This window comes from Squalius cephalus (genome assembly GCF_949319135.1).
Source record: "Squalius cephalus genome assembly, chromosome: 22".
Lineage (NCBI taxonomy): Eukaryota > Metazoa > Chordata > Actinopteri > Cypriniformes > Leuciscidae > Squalius > Squalius cephalus.
Genome location: NC_137143.1, coordinates 5485874 through 5501897, shown reverse-complemented (window position 1 = coordinate 5501897; position 16024 = coordinate 5485874). Strand labels below are relative to the sequence as shown.

Below are 16024 nucleotides of genomic sequence, written 5' to 3'. Positions count from 1 at the left end.
AAGTGTTACAGATATTTTGAAGAATATTCAAGTTCTGTTCATTAGAACGAAAGCAATAGTGACTAGGAGCAGTTATGCTTCGAAAAGGGACTAAACACAGTATCGCTGCATCTGAATATACCGACTTCCCTACTAGTATGAAACTGAAGTATTTCTGAATACATAGTATTCACAAACCAGTAGGTAAAAAGTACATAGTAAATGACCTACTACTTCTGCCAGAATCCAGAGTCCACATTCGATAGACACTTGACTATCCCATGAAGCCACAGGAGAGGAGTTGTAAATGGCAGGTAACTGACGCTGAAGCTAGTCACACGACAAAGCCAATGATGTATTGGATCCAGATAACATTCAAACGACACACACACATTTATTCTTTAACTCTCGAACCATTAGGCCACAACTGCCCCACAAAACATAATTGGCAGCGGTGGGATTCGAACCCACGTCTCCAGAGAGACTGGAGCCTAAATCCAGCGCCTTAGACCGCTCGGCCACGCTACCTCTTCTGAAGCTGAGTTGCCGTTTCATGTCAGGAATAGACCAAAATGTAATTCATTACTCAATGAAAATCTGTGTTTGACTGATTGGTGCTTTTAATAAAAACGTATCATTCAGTGAATAGCAACTTGAATTTCGATCTTCTCCAAACAGAAAGTTCGCTTTAGTACACGAGTCAGATGCAGTACTTTCATTGAACATGTTTTGGAGCTTGACAGCCCCTGGTCACTCACTATATCATCAGCGTGAAAAAAATTCTCAATTTCTCCTTTTGCTTGATTTGAGACTTCAGATGTCTTAACTTCTGTGGATTATGCCATAAACCACGATCAGATTCGAATGGTTTCAACACTGTAGAACTGATTATCTACTCAGATAAACATGAACAGAAAGAGCTGAGGGTCTCAGTTTACTTTGAAAGTCTCTTCTTCTCAGTGTATGCTGATACCTCTTTCACAGGTATGAATGGAATGGCCCCGGGTTCAACAGGAAGTGCTTATGGGACTCAGGTAATGCTGATTTTGAAGGGTTTTGCGTTTATCCCTTATATGAATGCTAAATGTTAATGCAACTTTATCTCTGGCAACAAAATCAATAACAACGGTTGGATTGAATGGGATCATTTCTGCGCTTCGAGTCGTTCTGAATCTTTGTGTTTCTGTAGATGGGTGTGATGAACTCAGGCCAACAGGCTCCACCACCCTACCCGGGACAGGGGCAGGCTGGGACGCCCTCTCTACAGCAGCCCTCCACCCCCATATTTGTGGCTCCTCCACCCAAACCCCAGCGACTGCTACACTCAGAGGCTTACCTGAGGTATATTGAAGGACTCAGTGCTGAGTCCACTACTGTCAGCAAATGGGACCAAACTCTCTCTGGTGAGTAAGAAGGCAGATTGACATTATGTTCTAATGGTCGACCAACATTGCCAATGCAGACACTTAGACAGCAAGGTAGCCAGGTGGCTTGAGGTTAGATGTCCCCGGAAAAATCTAAGGAAAAAATGGTAACACTTTACAATAAGGTTTAATTTGTTAACATTAACATAACTACATGAGTTAAAATGAACTTACAATGAAAATACTTCTAGCATTTATTAATCACTGTTGAAGTTAATCTCAGCATTTACTAATACCTTTTTAATATTAAAAGCTGTATCTGTTAAGTAAGGGATAATGTACATCCAGGCGTTATTGCAGAATAAACCCCGACAGGGTGATCCTGACCCCGACGTGACGAAATCAATATTGTGTGCAGAAAATATTGTTTTGAGTTTTAATGTTATTAGCTCACCAAACACAAAACTTCCATGAGGAAAAACCGTTCCTAGCAAGAGCAAAGTGCTGACTTTAGTTACCCGGATGAGCCTGTGTTATCAGTTTTTATTGGTTGTTATTGGGAGATAACATACCGATGGATGTCGCGATTGACCAATCAGAATCAAGTATTCCACAGAGCTGTGTAATAATATTAGTTAATGCACTGTGAACTAACATGAACGTGAAGGTTAATAAATGCTGCAAAAATATATTGCCCATTGTTAGTTCATATTAGTTAATGCATTAACTTATGTTAACAAATGAGACCTTATTGTAAAGTGTTACCGAAAAAAAATTAATACATTTTGCATAAAGAAAATGCAATATGCAAAATATGAGTGAGATTTACCCAGCCTATGGATGATAAAATCCAATATATAATATATAAAACAATTTCACAATACCAAGTAAGATTATTATTATTATTATTATTTTATAGTATTATTGGTTTATGAACTTATTGTTTATAAATGAAATAAACATTCACATTACTGTTCAAAATGTTTGGGGTTGGTAAGATTATTTAATGGTTTTAAAGTACCCAATGCTCACCAAAGCTACAGTTATTTGAGCATAAATACAGTTTAAAAAAAACTATAATTGTGTAAAATATTACTGCAGTTTAAAATAGCTTGTTTTCTATTTTATTTTATTTTTTAAATGTAATTTATTCCTGTGATCAAAGCTTAATTTTCAGCATCATTACTCCAGTCTTCAGAGTCACATGATCCTTCAGAAATATTGATTTGCTCAACAAGAAACATTTCTTATTATCATTGTTGAAAACAGTTGTGCTGCTTCATATTTTTGTGGAAACATGCATTTTTTCCAAGTTTCTTTGATGAATAAAAAGTTTGAAGAACAGAATTTCTTTGAAATAGAAATCTTTTGTAACAAATGTTTTTACTCTCTCTTGAACGTTTAAACGATAGCATATGTTACACAATATTTATATTAGATAATTATTAATAATATTAGAAAAATGTGTATTATCGATATGTAAAATCTTAAACCAGCCAAATGTGTGTGTGTGTGTGTTTGACCCCAGCTCGCAGGAAAGATGTGCGGCTCACAAAAGAGCAGGAGAGCCGTCTGCCCTCTCATTGGCTGAAGAGCAAGGGAGCTCACAAGACCATGGCTGACGCTCTGTGGCGACTTCGGGACCTAATGCTGCGAGACACACTAAACATTCAACAGACGTACAACATCCAAAACATCTGAAGCATTCCTCTTTATTATTCTTACACAGTGAGACGAGCTGTTCTTAGTGTCTTCATGTTGTGATCCAATAACGTTCTGTTTAGGGGTTTGTAATGCTAAATATTGTCTGTTGGCTTCATTAGTGTTGATGTTTCTTGATAGCACTTTCAATTGGCTGATTTTGTATGTTGACTATTAAATGTTCTTAGACCAATTTAAACATTTTCATAAAATGTTGAACTTTAAAGTGTTGACCTTAATGTTTGTTCATTGTAATTTGTGAGGCGAATAAGTTAGGATTGTTCTGAAAGAATGTAGAAATGGCCGTTTTTGGGTCTTGGTTCGTAAAATGGTATGACAAGAAGTTAATAGGCCTATTTTTCATATCATCCCAGTTGTATCAGCTTAAATCATTTTGGAATGGACACTATCTTGTCTATTGTTTCAATAAACTAACAGTGACAAAACTACTGGACATAATTGCTTTTCTATGGAAAAAGAACCATTTTTATAATTTACCCTGGTAACTCTCTCTCTCTCTCTCTCTCTCTCTCTCTCTCTCTCTCTCTCTCTCTCTCTCTATATATATATATATATATATATATTTCTTTATTTTTGTTTTTTTTATATAGTTTTCATATAGTTTTTAAATGAAATCTTAAATGCTCACCCAAGCATTTATTTGATCAAACATACAGTAAAAACACAAACAGTAATATTTAAGTCTTTCAAGAAATATTATTAGTTTACTCTTTTCTAGTTTAATACATTTAAAAATATATGTATTCCTGTAATAGCAAAGCTGAATTTTCAGCAATCTTAAGTGTCACATGATCCTTCAGAAATATGCTGATTTGGTGCACAAGAAACATTTATTTACATTAAAAAAAACAGCATTTTTGTGGAAATTGACTTTTATAATGAATAGAAAGTTTTAAAAAACAGCATTTATTAGAAATATAAATCATTTGCAACATCTTTACTGTCACTTTTCGTCAAGTTTCCTTGCTGACTACAAGACTATATGATGAAAAGTGATGATAAAGACATCCATAATAGAACATTCATTACTGTGCACTTGCCTCAGTGAAAGTTTATTTTTATTGAGCACATTATATAAACAAAAAAGGAAACAGTCACAATAAAGAAAGAGAAGAGCCGCTGCGAGAGGTTTTTTTATTTATTTATTTAGCCCCGGTGAAAGGTGGGTTCGTTGTCCGCCATGTTGGTGACGTCACTCGTGAGGGAATGAATGAAGCGTCATCCTTCAGGAGCAGCTTTTGCAGCGCGAGGCCTCACTGCACGCGCAAACACATCACCGGATAGGACTTATTACATTTATTAACCGCCAAATCATAACATATAAACGCAAGACAATGTGGAGCGCCGGAGCGGTGAGTTTAGTGCTGATCTCGTGCCTCTTCTGCGCGTCGGTCGGCGCGGACGGGCTGGTGAACGAGGACGTGAAGCGCACGCTGGATCTGAGCACTCACCTCGGGAAGATCACAGCCGAGATCCAGCTCGCCAATCACGGGGCGTCGCGAGTGCACAGTTTCACGCTCGCCCTGGAGCCCGAGCTCGCGCCGCATCTGGCCTTCATCGGTGCATCTGTGAGTAAATCAAATAATGAATAAAAATACAAGAAGGCAAGAGTGGGTGATGCTGGAGGGAAGCTCTTTGCTAGCTATCACTTTTGCTAGCTTCTCTTTTAATTGTAACTTATTCATTTCGGACTGTTTCGTGCTTTTTAAATTATATCTGAAACTTATTTTTGCCATAGAGACAATAGGGAGTGCAACTTTTCATATACTGTAGCCCAAGCTAGCTGCATGATTCCGCTTGATTTGTACATTTGCACACGTTTTTGGCTAATTTCATCTCAAACAATGTAGTTAAGATGTAATGTTCGTTCAAATAATGAATTCAAATGAATTCTGATGTAATGCACATGGCGTTATTGAAGTGTTATATATCTAGGATTAGCATTAGCTGTGGTTGTGCAGCGCACTTCCGCTTTGCTCTGTCAGTGCCAGCGTGACACGTACGTTCTGGAGACACAGCTCACTTCCGTGCTGTCGCACTACACCAATATCATACAAAAACATGAATCCAGCGTCATTTGGGTTTCTTCTTTTAATAAAAACGTTTGTTTCTCGTGCTTAAAAGTGTATATTAGCAGCTATGAGTTTGACAGACGGCTCATTTGCATGTGTTTGGCATTGATCTGTAAGCAGAGGGCTTGTTTTAAGCTTCAACATACTTTTGGGTCATGGATTTTCCTTGTTTTTCTTACTTTAGACTGCATGTTAAGAAGTTTCTGGTTATAACAGAAGTTTTTTTTTTTATCTTCACCAGGTAAAGGGGGAGGAAGAGGAGGATGAAAGCTTAGAGCTGAAAGAGAAAACTATCCCTGGACAAAGGTAAACTGGGCGAAAGTATTAAAGTCCGCATGAAACAGAAGTTGCAATCATCTTTTCTTCACTATTGTGACGAATATCACTTCTTGAGCCAGAATTATTATTATTTTTTGTATTGGACCTTTTGACCGTGGGAAATTGATTGGATGGTTGAGGTCTGCTATTGGTGGATCTCATGTGAGTGACAGGTTGCCCCGCCCCTCGCACCAGTAAACACATCATCAGAGAAGAGATGTCACTGGAAGAGGGAGGGGAAGTTATTTTGATTAAAGAATATGAAGGCACATGAATTTCATTTATAATAACTACTGCAATAAGTATTGTCAGTTTTTATTTTGTGGTGACTAACATGCCAAGATCAGATTTAATTTAGGGCTGCCTAATAATGGTTCAACTGATCATCATGATTATTTTGCTCAAATTATAATTTATTAGTAATCATGATTGTTCTCATTTAAGAAATTTAATTTCATCAGAATCATTCCAGTTTCACGTGATCACACATCAAGAGAAAGTCAATTCAGTTATCATATTTATCATATACATAAACACACTTACTAGAGGTCCATACGTCAGGCGATATTTGGCTTTTTCTATTTGGTGTCGAAAGCAGGACTTTTATTTTGAAATTTGAAAATTGTAGACATAATTTTATATATTTAGAATTATTATTCGATTTTAGCGTTTGAGAGATGCTTCTTAAAGTTTTACCATTTTTCATAATTTAGAAAGTAGCATTCGCCCGATATAGTTTATTTAATTTTTTATGGTCCTTATAAAAAGTATGGGTGTTGTATCCTGTATAAAAATGCATGTAGTCTGTGCATGACGGTCCATCCGAGCAAAAAATTCAAGCTTTGTGAATTGGGTGTGGACCGGATGGTTTACTGAACACGCATAAGCGAGCAATTTCAAACTATGCTGTGCTACATGCTATTATATGTAGTATTAGCATTGCCTGGTCTTTAAGAAAATATGATTCCCATTGCACACAGGCTTTTCAGATTACTGAGTATTGTTGGATAGTGTATACTTTTTAAATTATCTTATTTAACAATTTCTTTATTTCTGAAAATGCCATAATAGGACTACAGAATTAAGAAATATATTTATTTTGCAGATTTCTTTCATTCAAATGATTTTTTTTTTACTAAAAACATTTTTTTTTTAATTATTTATTTCAAATTTTTGTAAATATTATGTAAAATAAATATACATTTTATTATAGCAATAGTTATTTAAATCATTAAATTGTCTGATATCATGTATATATTAGTGGCCATCGGCAGCATCAGCCATCAAAAAACCTGTATCAGTCGAACACTCTACATTATGAATACTGGTAAAACTTTAAGAAGCTTCTTTCAAAAGCTAAAACAGTGAAATTTGTTATATCAATCCCAGATTATGTATGTGATTTTCTTTTTTTAAAAACCCAATATAGTCAAAATTCATGTTTGTATTTATTACAGTTTGTTGAAGCAACGAGCACAAGTGGCTTCGTAAAGGAACACAAACATGCGGTGTTGCGCTTTGATTTGTGCAGAATATCATAATAGATTAGCCTAGCAAGCCAGACCTACATCAAGATGTTAGGTCTGGCAACTCACCATAGACACGACTCAATCCGAGGGGCGGGATAAACGGTTGTCTTTCAAATTCCCTCGGCACGCAATAGGACAGCGCTTCAACCAACCAGAGCGTTTTCCCAACAGCGGAGCTAAACGTTAGTTGATAGATTCAACTTTTGCCATGTCTGGCCAACAAAACTACGAACACATCTTCCTTTCTTAAGAATGACTTAAGTGCCGTTCTTTGCTCTTTTCTCAAAGAAAAACTTAACTCCAAGTCCTCCAGAGTCGCGGCCAAAGTCGATTTGAAAGACTGTTCTCCAGCAGCAGCCGTTTTGCCATTCTTTGTTTTCAAGTAGCAGGGAACCGTCGCAACTCTGTCGTCATTATGTTAAGCCCGCCCCGCGGCACCTACTATACGCAATGTGATTGGCCTGACCCAATTTAGGTTTTACAGCTCCGAAAGTCAACGGAGAGTTGCTAGACTACCCTGGCTGCAAAATACATTTTGCTGCCGCTAGGGTGCGTCTAGATTTCTAGGCTAATAATAGATATCTTTAAACTCCAGATCATTTTCAGATCATCAGCACTTTTTTTCTGCAGTGCAGAACGGGTTGCCAGGTTGGGTAGATTAATTACACTGGGCAGAAAATGGATCTAGAAAAGCTCTGTTTTTGGGATTTAAACTGACATCTGGAAACCCACGCATGAAACCTTGTTACCAATGCAATTAATAAATTAAAGAAAAAAAGTTTTCAGCATAAATAACCAGTGGGCTAATATCTCAGATGATTATGCTTATTCGAGAGAAGCAATAATGTGATTAATATGACCATGGGAAATTGATTGGATGGTTGAGGTCTGCTATTGGTGGATCTCATGTGAGTGAATCCAGGAGTATTTGAACCCTAATTTGAATCCAATTTTAAAATGCAAATGGATGTGGTTTGAAGACAGATTTAATGTTCGTTTTGCTTTTTAGACTACAAACAATTACTCTAACAAGTCAGATGTGACAAAAGTTACACATGGGCTATGAGAGACACTCCTCTTTGTGTATATTGGCATGTTCCTCTTTTTGGAGATGTATACATCATTTACAGCTCCATCTTGTTCTCTTCCCCTCCTGCAGTGGTAAATTCTTCGAGGCACAGTTACCGTCTTCTCTCGCTCCGGGTGCTAAACTGCGGGTGAAGGTCGAGACTGTGTTCAGTCACGTGCTGAAGCCTTTCCCCACCCAGATCACCCAGGCCGAGCGACAGCTGGTGGTCTTCCAGGGGAACCACTACCTGTTCTCCCCATACCCCACCCGCTCCCAGACCACCCGTGTGCGCCTGGCCTCCAAAACCGTGGAGACCTACACCAAACTGGGCAACCCCACCAAGAGCGACGAGGCCATTGAGTATGGACCATTCAAAGATGTACCTCCCTTCAGCCAGGTGACTTACTGCAAACAGTGTGTTTACATGATAGTATTGTCTTTATGTGCTAGTTATGAAATTGGCTGACTTCATGCTTCACACGAGTTTTTCAGTTTTGTTTTCACGTAACTAGAGTTTGGGCTCAGTCAGATTTTTTAAAATGTTTTTGAAACTTCTATTGCTCGCCAAGGCTGCATTTATTTGAGCAAAAATACGGTAATTTTGTCTAATATTAATTTAAAATGACTTTTTTATTTTAATATATTTTAGAATGTCATTTATTCCTGTGATGAAGCTGAATTTTCAGCATCGTCGATGTTAAAAACGGTTGTCCTGCTTAATACATTTGTGGACTCTGTGAGAATTGTTTTTGCAAGATTCTTTTAATAGAAGTTAGAAATCTTCTGTAACTTTTTTTTATTGTTTTTGTTTGATCAAATCTTACTGACTCAAACTTTGAACTAGAGGTGGACCGATTTAGCTATCGGTCCACCTCTAGTTCAAAGTTTGAGTTAGGCAGTAGTTGATTAACTTATAGGGGAATGACAGTTAGACCCCATAATGAGACCAGTATGCTCAATAAAGACCAGGAGTCAATCAGTTGACAGAGTTCTACATTTACAAAAGCTGTAGAAAATGAGTAAGAGGATAAAACCGTCTCAAACTAACTTAGGATACAGAAACACTAGCACCTGTAGTCATGGATAATCAGTTGACGTCATTTCTTCTGTTCTTTACTCAAACAAGCTTATTTAAAGACATTATCTTTGACACACTTTGCTCTATATATGTAAGAAACATTGGGAAGGGCCACAGGTGATACTGAATCAAACCAAATGCACATTTGAATATTTTTCTATTAAAATATTAGTTTACATTTACTTTGCTTAATGTAGTCAAATCTATTTCGATATCTTATTTTAATTCCGTCCATTGCTGTGGTTATGTCAATCATTGTAATTTTGAGAGTAAATCCTGTAAGGGTGGCCCGATCATGATTACGATCACTAGAAGCAGTATTGGCAGAAATAAATAATAGGCCAACTATTTTTAACAATGTATTTTAAGTATAAAAAAATTTAAGAAAGATGATCATGAAAATTAAGTATCATGAATTGACAACACTTAATTTATTGGTGTGCAACATATTCCATTACCTCTCTTAGAGGAACTTGGAGCTTAGCAAATATAGCATTCCTGTGAAAAATAATAATAAAAAAACAACCGTCTTTATCATCTGAAAGTAATCAAATGTAAAACAACATTGCATAGTCTTCACTGTATAAATGAAATATTGCTCTTCAGTAGATTTAGTAGGATTAATCTAGAAGTCTTTTCTTGTTTGATAAGCATTAATAACACAGACGGCTGCAGGAGTATTAGGCTGCTGTCACTTTAAGACTGAATGCACAGATCCAATATACTGTTACACATGCGACTTATTTCCCAACCCTTTCTTCACTTAAGACGTGACCGACAGTGAACTCCCCAAGCTAGGCATTTTGACACTTTTGTGTATATGTGATCATTTAGGCATAAACCTGAAGCTCAAAGTTTTATATTGGTTAATGTTCCAATCCGTCTCAGAGGGATCCCTGCGCACAGAAATCCTCTTGGGCAACAGTATCTCTTTCATGGCGTAATGCAGTTTAATAACTCTTTATTATCGAGCACGTCCTGCAGTTTATTGTTTCGTGACTGTATTTCACGACAATCGCTGATCTTGTTGTTTTGGATGTTAAGTTTGGGTTTTTAGGGTCAAACGAAAGTGCATGCAGAACTCAGCACTGAACAAAAACTCTGATGTTTTGAGTGGGGAATGGATTCTGTCCAATATAAACACTTCTGATTGGCCATTGCGTCCAAGAAATCAACCTTTGACACCCTCCAGAGCACAAACACAAAACGCACTTGAGCGTTCGCCAAATCTTCTTTGCCAATATGACATTATTACAGTATCAACTGTACAGGGTGCTCTTGCTTTCTTTTGAGGGTGGTTCGCACCCTCTAGAACCGGCAGCATCACATTACTAGCTTTAAATATACAACCTAGCTGTCTTACTGATGCGTAAACGTGCCCAGCTGGATTTAAACCAGGGTTCCTCAAATCCAGTCCTGGAGGGCCACTGCTCAAACTCGCCTGTGATTTTCTAGTGATCTGAAGACCTTGATTAGCTTGCTCAGGTGTGTTTGATCAGGGTTTGAGCTAAACTCTGCAGGGCATTGGCCCTCCATGGCAAGATTTGAGGAAATCTGATATAAACTAATGCAATTAGACCATAACAAGCATGACATTTAAACAATTATTTCAGATTTGCATGTATTTTTGCTACACTGTTCGCTTGAGGTAGGCCTTCAAAGGTTAACATCCTCTCAGCCTTGTTGGCTACTAATGCAGCATCTAGTCAACAAAATAATCCTTTTAAAATGACAACCTGTTTATGTATTGTACTGTATACCTACCTTTTCATTGTCAGAGTTTTAAATCTGCATCTGATATATTCTGCTCTGTGTAGTGTAGCGTAACGTGTCAAAACAAACACCACGAGGTGCCAGTGCTAGTTTTTATTTCGCCTCTAGAGGCCGCTCTCATACTGTGATAACAGCGGACCCTTCTCAGCTGATCCTGCAACAAACGCAACCAGGAAAAACGATTATTGCCGATAACCACAGTCTTTAAATGAATCTGCTAAAATGATATGTGTGTGTGGACGTCTACTCTGAGCAGCAGTGTTTAATCTTTTGAAAACTGCTGGTTTGTAGGATGCCATGAAGATCCACTATGAGAACAACACACCCTTCCTCACCATCAGCAGCATCACTCGAACCATCGAGGTCTCTCACTGGGGCAACATCGCCGTGGAGGAAACCGTCGATCTGAGACACACTGGTGCCTACCTGAAGGGGCCCTTTTCCCGCTATGACTACCAGAGACAGTCTGACAGCGGCATTTCCTCAGTCAAATCTTTCAAGGTTTCTTAACACTCTTTTTATTTTTTTATTTTTTTTTAAAACTCCTTATAGAATTTTGCGAAATGACAGCTGGTCCAACATAATGGCTCAGCTGAAGTTTGCGTTCCTGTAGGCAACTCGAAAGAACTCTATTTTGGTCAGGGGTATGAAATATAAATTATATTTGAACATTTTAGTTTTCTTATTTTAGAGTCTAGATATGCATGGAAGACTAACAGTGCCTCTTAAATAAAAGGAAAGTTATTCATTTAAAAATAAAAAGTAAGTAAATTACTATTCAAACTGACAAAAATAAAGACCTTTAAAATGAATTTTAGCTTAAATGAAGCTTAAACCGGTTGAAGAAGAGGAATCTTGACCTCCACGGTGCACTAGGTTTGGTGTTCTTCAACTTGTGTGTTCTGTATCCTCGCAGACCATCCTCCCAGCCTCTGCTCAGGACGTGTACTACCGCGATGAGATCGGGAACATCTCCACCTCTCACCTCCAAGTTCTAGATGATTCCGTAGAGGTTGAAATCCGTCCCCGTTTCCCGCTGTTCGGCGGCTGGAAAACGCATTACATGATTGGTTATAATCTTCCCAGCTATGAATATCTCTACAATCTGGGTGTGTGTCTGGTTTATCAAGTTGAGAGATTAGAAACATTTTCTTTTAATTTAAAGTCATTATAAAGTTACGAATCCATTTGTTCTTTAGGAGACCAGTATGCCCTGAAGATGCGTCTGGTCGATCATGTCTATGATGACCAGGTTATTGACCAGCTAACGGTGAAACTGATCCTTCCTGAAGGAGCCAGGTGAGCATCTGATATAAGTTTAATTTGGTGACTTGCACTTACAGGTAGTATAAATATGTAATACACAATTCCTTTAAAAATCTTGACAATAGATTAACAGCTACTTTGTTGGTCTAGAAATATCCACATGGACACCCCGTACCCCATCACCCGCAGTCAGGACGAGCTGCATTACACTTACCTGGACACCTTTGGCAGGCCTGTGCTGGTGGCCACCAAGAACAATCTGGTGGAGCAGCACATTCAGGACGTTGTGGTAATCTCAGACTTTCACAGGAGACCAGCAGGGTCATTTTAAATGCTGTTAAATCTCTTGCAAGGATACAGAACTTCTGTACAGCCTCAAGGTTCCTCAAGTACAATCCTGTCCTGTCGTCTTATCCTGATGCTCTTTACAGCGTTGCTTAGAAAATATGGGCTGAACATTTTAGTTTTCATATTTTACAGTCGGGTCTAAGATATGCATGGAAGACTAAGAGTGCTTCTTAAATAAAATAAAAGTTACCAATTTAAAAATAAAAAAGTAAATCACTATTCAAACTGGTGCTAAAAAAAAAAGACCTTTAAAATGATTTTATTAAAGTTTAAAATGTTAAATGTAAATAAATGCACTTGGCAAATGCATAAAGCAGTTTGTAAATTGCAATTTAAATGTAACAAATGCTACATTTAACTAGAATTATAAATATAAATTAAAAGGTTTTAAATGCATTCACTTTGAAAAATATAAATGTAAAAAAAAAACCTTTTTTTTTACATTTAAGCTCATTAAGAAAAATAATGTAAAATAAAAGTTCTTAAATTTCTTGCATATTCATTTTTTCTTCTACATAGTGCAGGCTTTCTCAAACTCGGTCCTGGAGGGCCACTGTCCTGCACAGTTAAGCTCCAACCCTGATCAAACACTCCTGAGCAAGCTAATCAATGTCTTCAGATCACTAGAAAATCACAGGTAGGCGAGTTTGATCAGGGTTGGAGCTAAACTGTGCAGGACAGTGGCCCTCCAGGACCGAGTTTGAGAAACCCTGACATAGTGTAATATAAAGCTATTCAAAAACCTACTTTTTTCATCAAACTACAGTATTGTTTTGGATATTTTTATTTAGTTTACAAAAGCGAGTGGGCATATACATCAAACAAACACTGAGCAGTTGCAACATTAAACATGGTTGTTTTGCCATTATTCACTGCAGTTCTTACTCTGTGCTCTAAAGTACCGGTGCTCTGCACAGCAAACCTTTCTTCAAATTTTTCCACTGGCATGCACTTCGATTCAAAGTGTCAAAAATGTCTTGTGGAGGCAGTGACCGCACAAGTGTGCTTATGCAGAAAGTAGCAAGTATAAACCCTCTGTGTTTTTCTCATTAGGTTCACTACAACTTCAATAAGATCCTGATGCTGCAGGAGCCGCTGTTAGTGGTGGGAGCGTTCTACATCCTCTTTTTCACCGTCATCATCTACGTGCGCCTCGACTTCTCCATCACCAAGGTGCGCCTGGAGCACACGGTATTGTTGAAATGACTGAAGGTGTCCGATTCTTATCTAAGCTGTCTGTTTCCTCATTTCCTCTGCCAGGATCCAGCAGCGGAGGTGCGTATGAAGGTGGCCTCCATCACCGAGCAGGTCTTGACTCTGGTCAACAAGCGTCTCGGCCTGTACCGCCACATGGATGAAGTGGTGAACCGCTACAAGCAATCCCGGGACACCGGAGCCCTAAACAGCGGCCGCAAGACTCTAGAGGCTGAACACCGCACCCTCACCAATGACATCACTGCTTTACAAGCCCGTCTCAAGGCAGAGGGCTCCGATCTGGCTGAAAAAGTAGTCCATCTCGACAGAAGCCGTTCTTTTTTCTCATTTTAAAATGCATTCAGTGGTTCTAAACGTTCACCGTTCCTCCGCCTGCAGGTCGGCGAGATACAGAAGCTGGACGGCCAGCTGAAGGATCTGGTGTCCCGATCCTGTCAGGAAGCCGAGCGGCTGGTGGCCGGAAAGGTGAAGAAGGACGCCTACATCGACTCGGATAAAACCCTGACAGGCAAGAGGCAAGAGCTGGTCAGCCGCATCGACAGCCTTCTGGACGCCTTGTAAACCTCACACCGGACTGGCAGATCAAGTGTACACTCACATACAAGATGCATCATTCTGTGAACATCATGTTGGTGCCTTTGTAGGAAGTTTGAGTGATTTTCGCAGGATGTGTGTGTGGTTGTGGAAGAGGGTTTTTTTTATGTTTCAAGTTGCTGAATGTCAGATGCAGTCTTCATTATCATAGTCCAGCAAACTGCTTCCTTTTCACTATCATTTGCAGGTTTTGGAGTCGGATTTGAATTTAAATTGGTTCCACAACCTCTCACAGTAATCTCACTTGAACATCATTGCACTTAATGTTTTCAAAAAAAAAAAATAGAGATAGAGAGAAAAGGATCTTCCCCGTCCTAAAACACAAGTATGGAACATAAGGTGCTGAAAAGGTTGACACTGATATGCTCATGTTTGGACATTTTCTATTGGGTTTTTGTTTCTCACATTTTTGTATGATTTTCTTTTATTGTAAATGACGTACTTCAGTTCCACAGTGAATGATATGAATGAGATTGATTTTTGTATGTCAACGGTAAATGTGACACATTTTCAGTCCGTAAATAAACAAGGTGTTTAAAACCGGACCAGTGATCTGATTTATTTGACTATAACAGTCTTTGCCAAAGTAAAGGCCCGTTCACACCAAGGACGATAACTATAAAGATAACGATTAAGATATAATAAAGCAATTTTACTTCAAAATGTGCAGGCCATTAGACACCAATCATTAATCCATTCATCTAAAATAACTTTAAATTCTATCATTAAGTTCTTAGTTTCCATAAATGTCGTTTTTCTCCCAGAATACAAACATAGAGAGCAAATTAATTCTTGAATATTTAGCAAGTTAAATCTAAAACTTGAATGAAAACCATGTTATTTTTAATGGTTGTTTGTGTGTAATCAATATGAGAAGACAGCTTTTTAGATTGCTGGAAATTGAGTTTATATACAAAAAACTAATTTTTACTGTGTAATAAACCCTTTTTTGACAAAAGAAAGAAAACAACATAATGCAAACATCACCTTCAATTTCAATTTCCTTAAAACAATCAGAACCCTACAGGCACTGAAGGGACATGGTGATGGGAAAAAAAATATGTAATGGTAGACAAATTATATACTTTCATGCGCTTTGTGTTCCCCCAAGAAACTTTGCATTCATTCGCAAAGAACTTTTTGAGTTTTGAGAAAGAATGCAAAGTTTCTTGGGGGAACACAAAAGCATTAAAATGAATTAAAATCTCCAGTTTCCGTAGCCCCTCATGAGACCCTCAACAAAAACAAACAAATCTACACTCAATAAGGGAAGCGATTGATCATCAGAGATGAACCAGTCGAAAGTAGTTTCTAACAATGTAGTTTATATACAGTGATAAAAAAAAAATCACATTTTGTTTGATATTGACAGAGCTGTTTGGGTGATTCATTTTTTTTTTTTTGCGTCAAAATCTCTAATTCCTTTACTGTACTGAAAGGCTAGGTAGTCTAATACTTTATTACTTTAATGGTTAAACTAATCAAGAGCAAGTTATATAAATGTGCATATAAATGTTTTTTTTTTATTATTATTATTAAAGGTATCCCAATCCTACAGAAAATGCTGAACAACACAAACTGACGCTTTGATCCAGACCAAAACTTTTAGAATTTTGTGATTCAATCTGATTTCAGAATCCTTTCTCAAGATTTGATCCAATCCGATATCCGAAATCCGATCAGATTACTTTTGAACA

General features: G+C 37.8%; 2 protein-coding genes across 6 annotated transcripts in view; both read left to right on the top strand.

Annotated features, from left to right (window-relative positions):
* pbrm1 (polybromo 1) overlaps window positions 1–3490 on the top strand; it is a 28429-nt gene extending 24939 nt beyond the window's left edge. For all 5 annotated transcript variants that reach the window (XM_079858345.1, XM_079858344.1, XM_079858343.1 and 2 more), the window contains 3 exons: window positions 964–1013; window positions 1169–1382; window positions 2872–3490. In XM_079858345.1, the coding sequence (XP_079714471.1) occupies window positions 964–1013; window positions 1169–1382; window positions 2872–3044 (437 nt within the window). In that variant the 3' untranslated portion in view covers window positions 3045–3490. The remainder of the gene's footprint in view (window positions 1–963; window positions 1014–1168; window positions 1383–2871) is intronic.
* A 729-nt stretch (window positions 3491–4219) lies between these two features.
* Window positions 4220–15287, top strand: rpn1 (ribophorin I). The gene is made up of 11 exons (XM_079858187.1): window positions 4220–4633; window positions 5379–5443; window positions 8144–8450; window positions 11196–11405; window positions 11821–12013; window positions 12104–12203; window positions 12321–12459; window positions 13572–13691; window positions 13779–14024; window positions 14112–14919; window positions 14975–15287. Exons 1-10 carry the CDS (start codon window positions 4400–4402, stop codon window positions 14292–14294), a joined length of 1797 nt encoding a protein of 598 aa, XP_079714313.1. The 5' UTR covers window positions 4220–4399; the 3' UTR covers window positions 14295–14919; window positions 14975–15287.
* Window positions 15288–16024: the final 737 nt, after the last annotated feature.

Coding starts and splice junctions, on each gene's coding strand:
- rpn1 (XM_079858187.1), top strand. CDS start 4,400: ATGTGGAGCGCCGGAGCGGTGAGTTTAGTGCTGATCTCGTGCCTCTTC. Junction 8,451..11,195: donor ATGTACCTCCCTTCAGCCAG/GTGACTTACTGC, acceptor GCTGGTTTGTAG/GATGCCATGAAGATCCACTA. Junction 12,204..12,320: donor ATCCTTCCTGAAGGAGCCAG/GTGAGCATCTGA, acceptor TTGTTGGTCTAG/AAATATCCACATGGACACCC.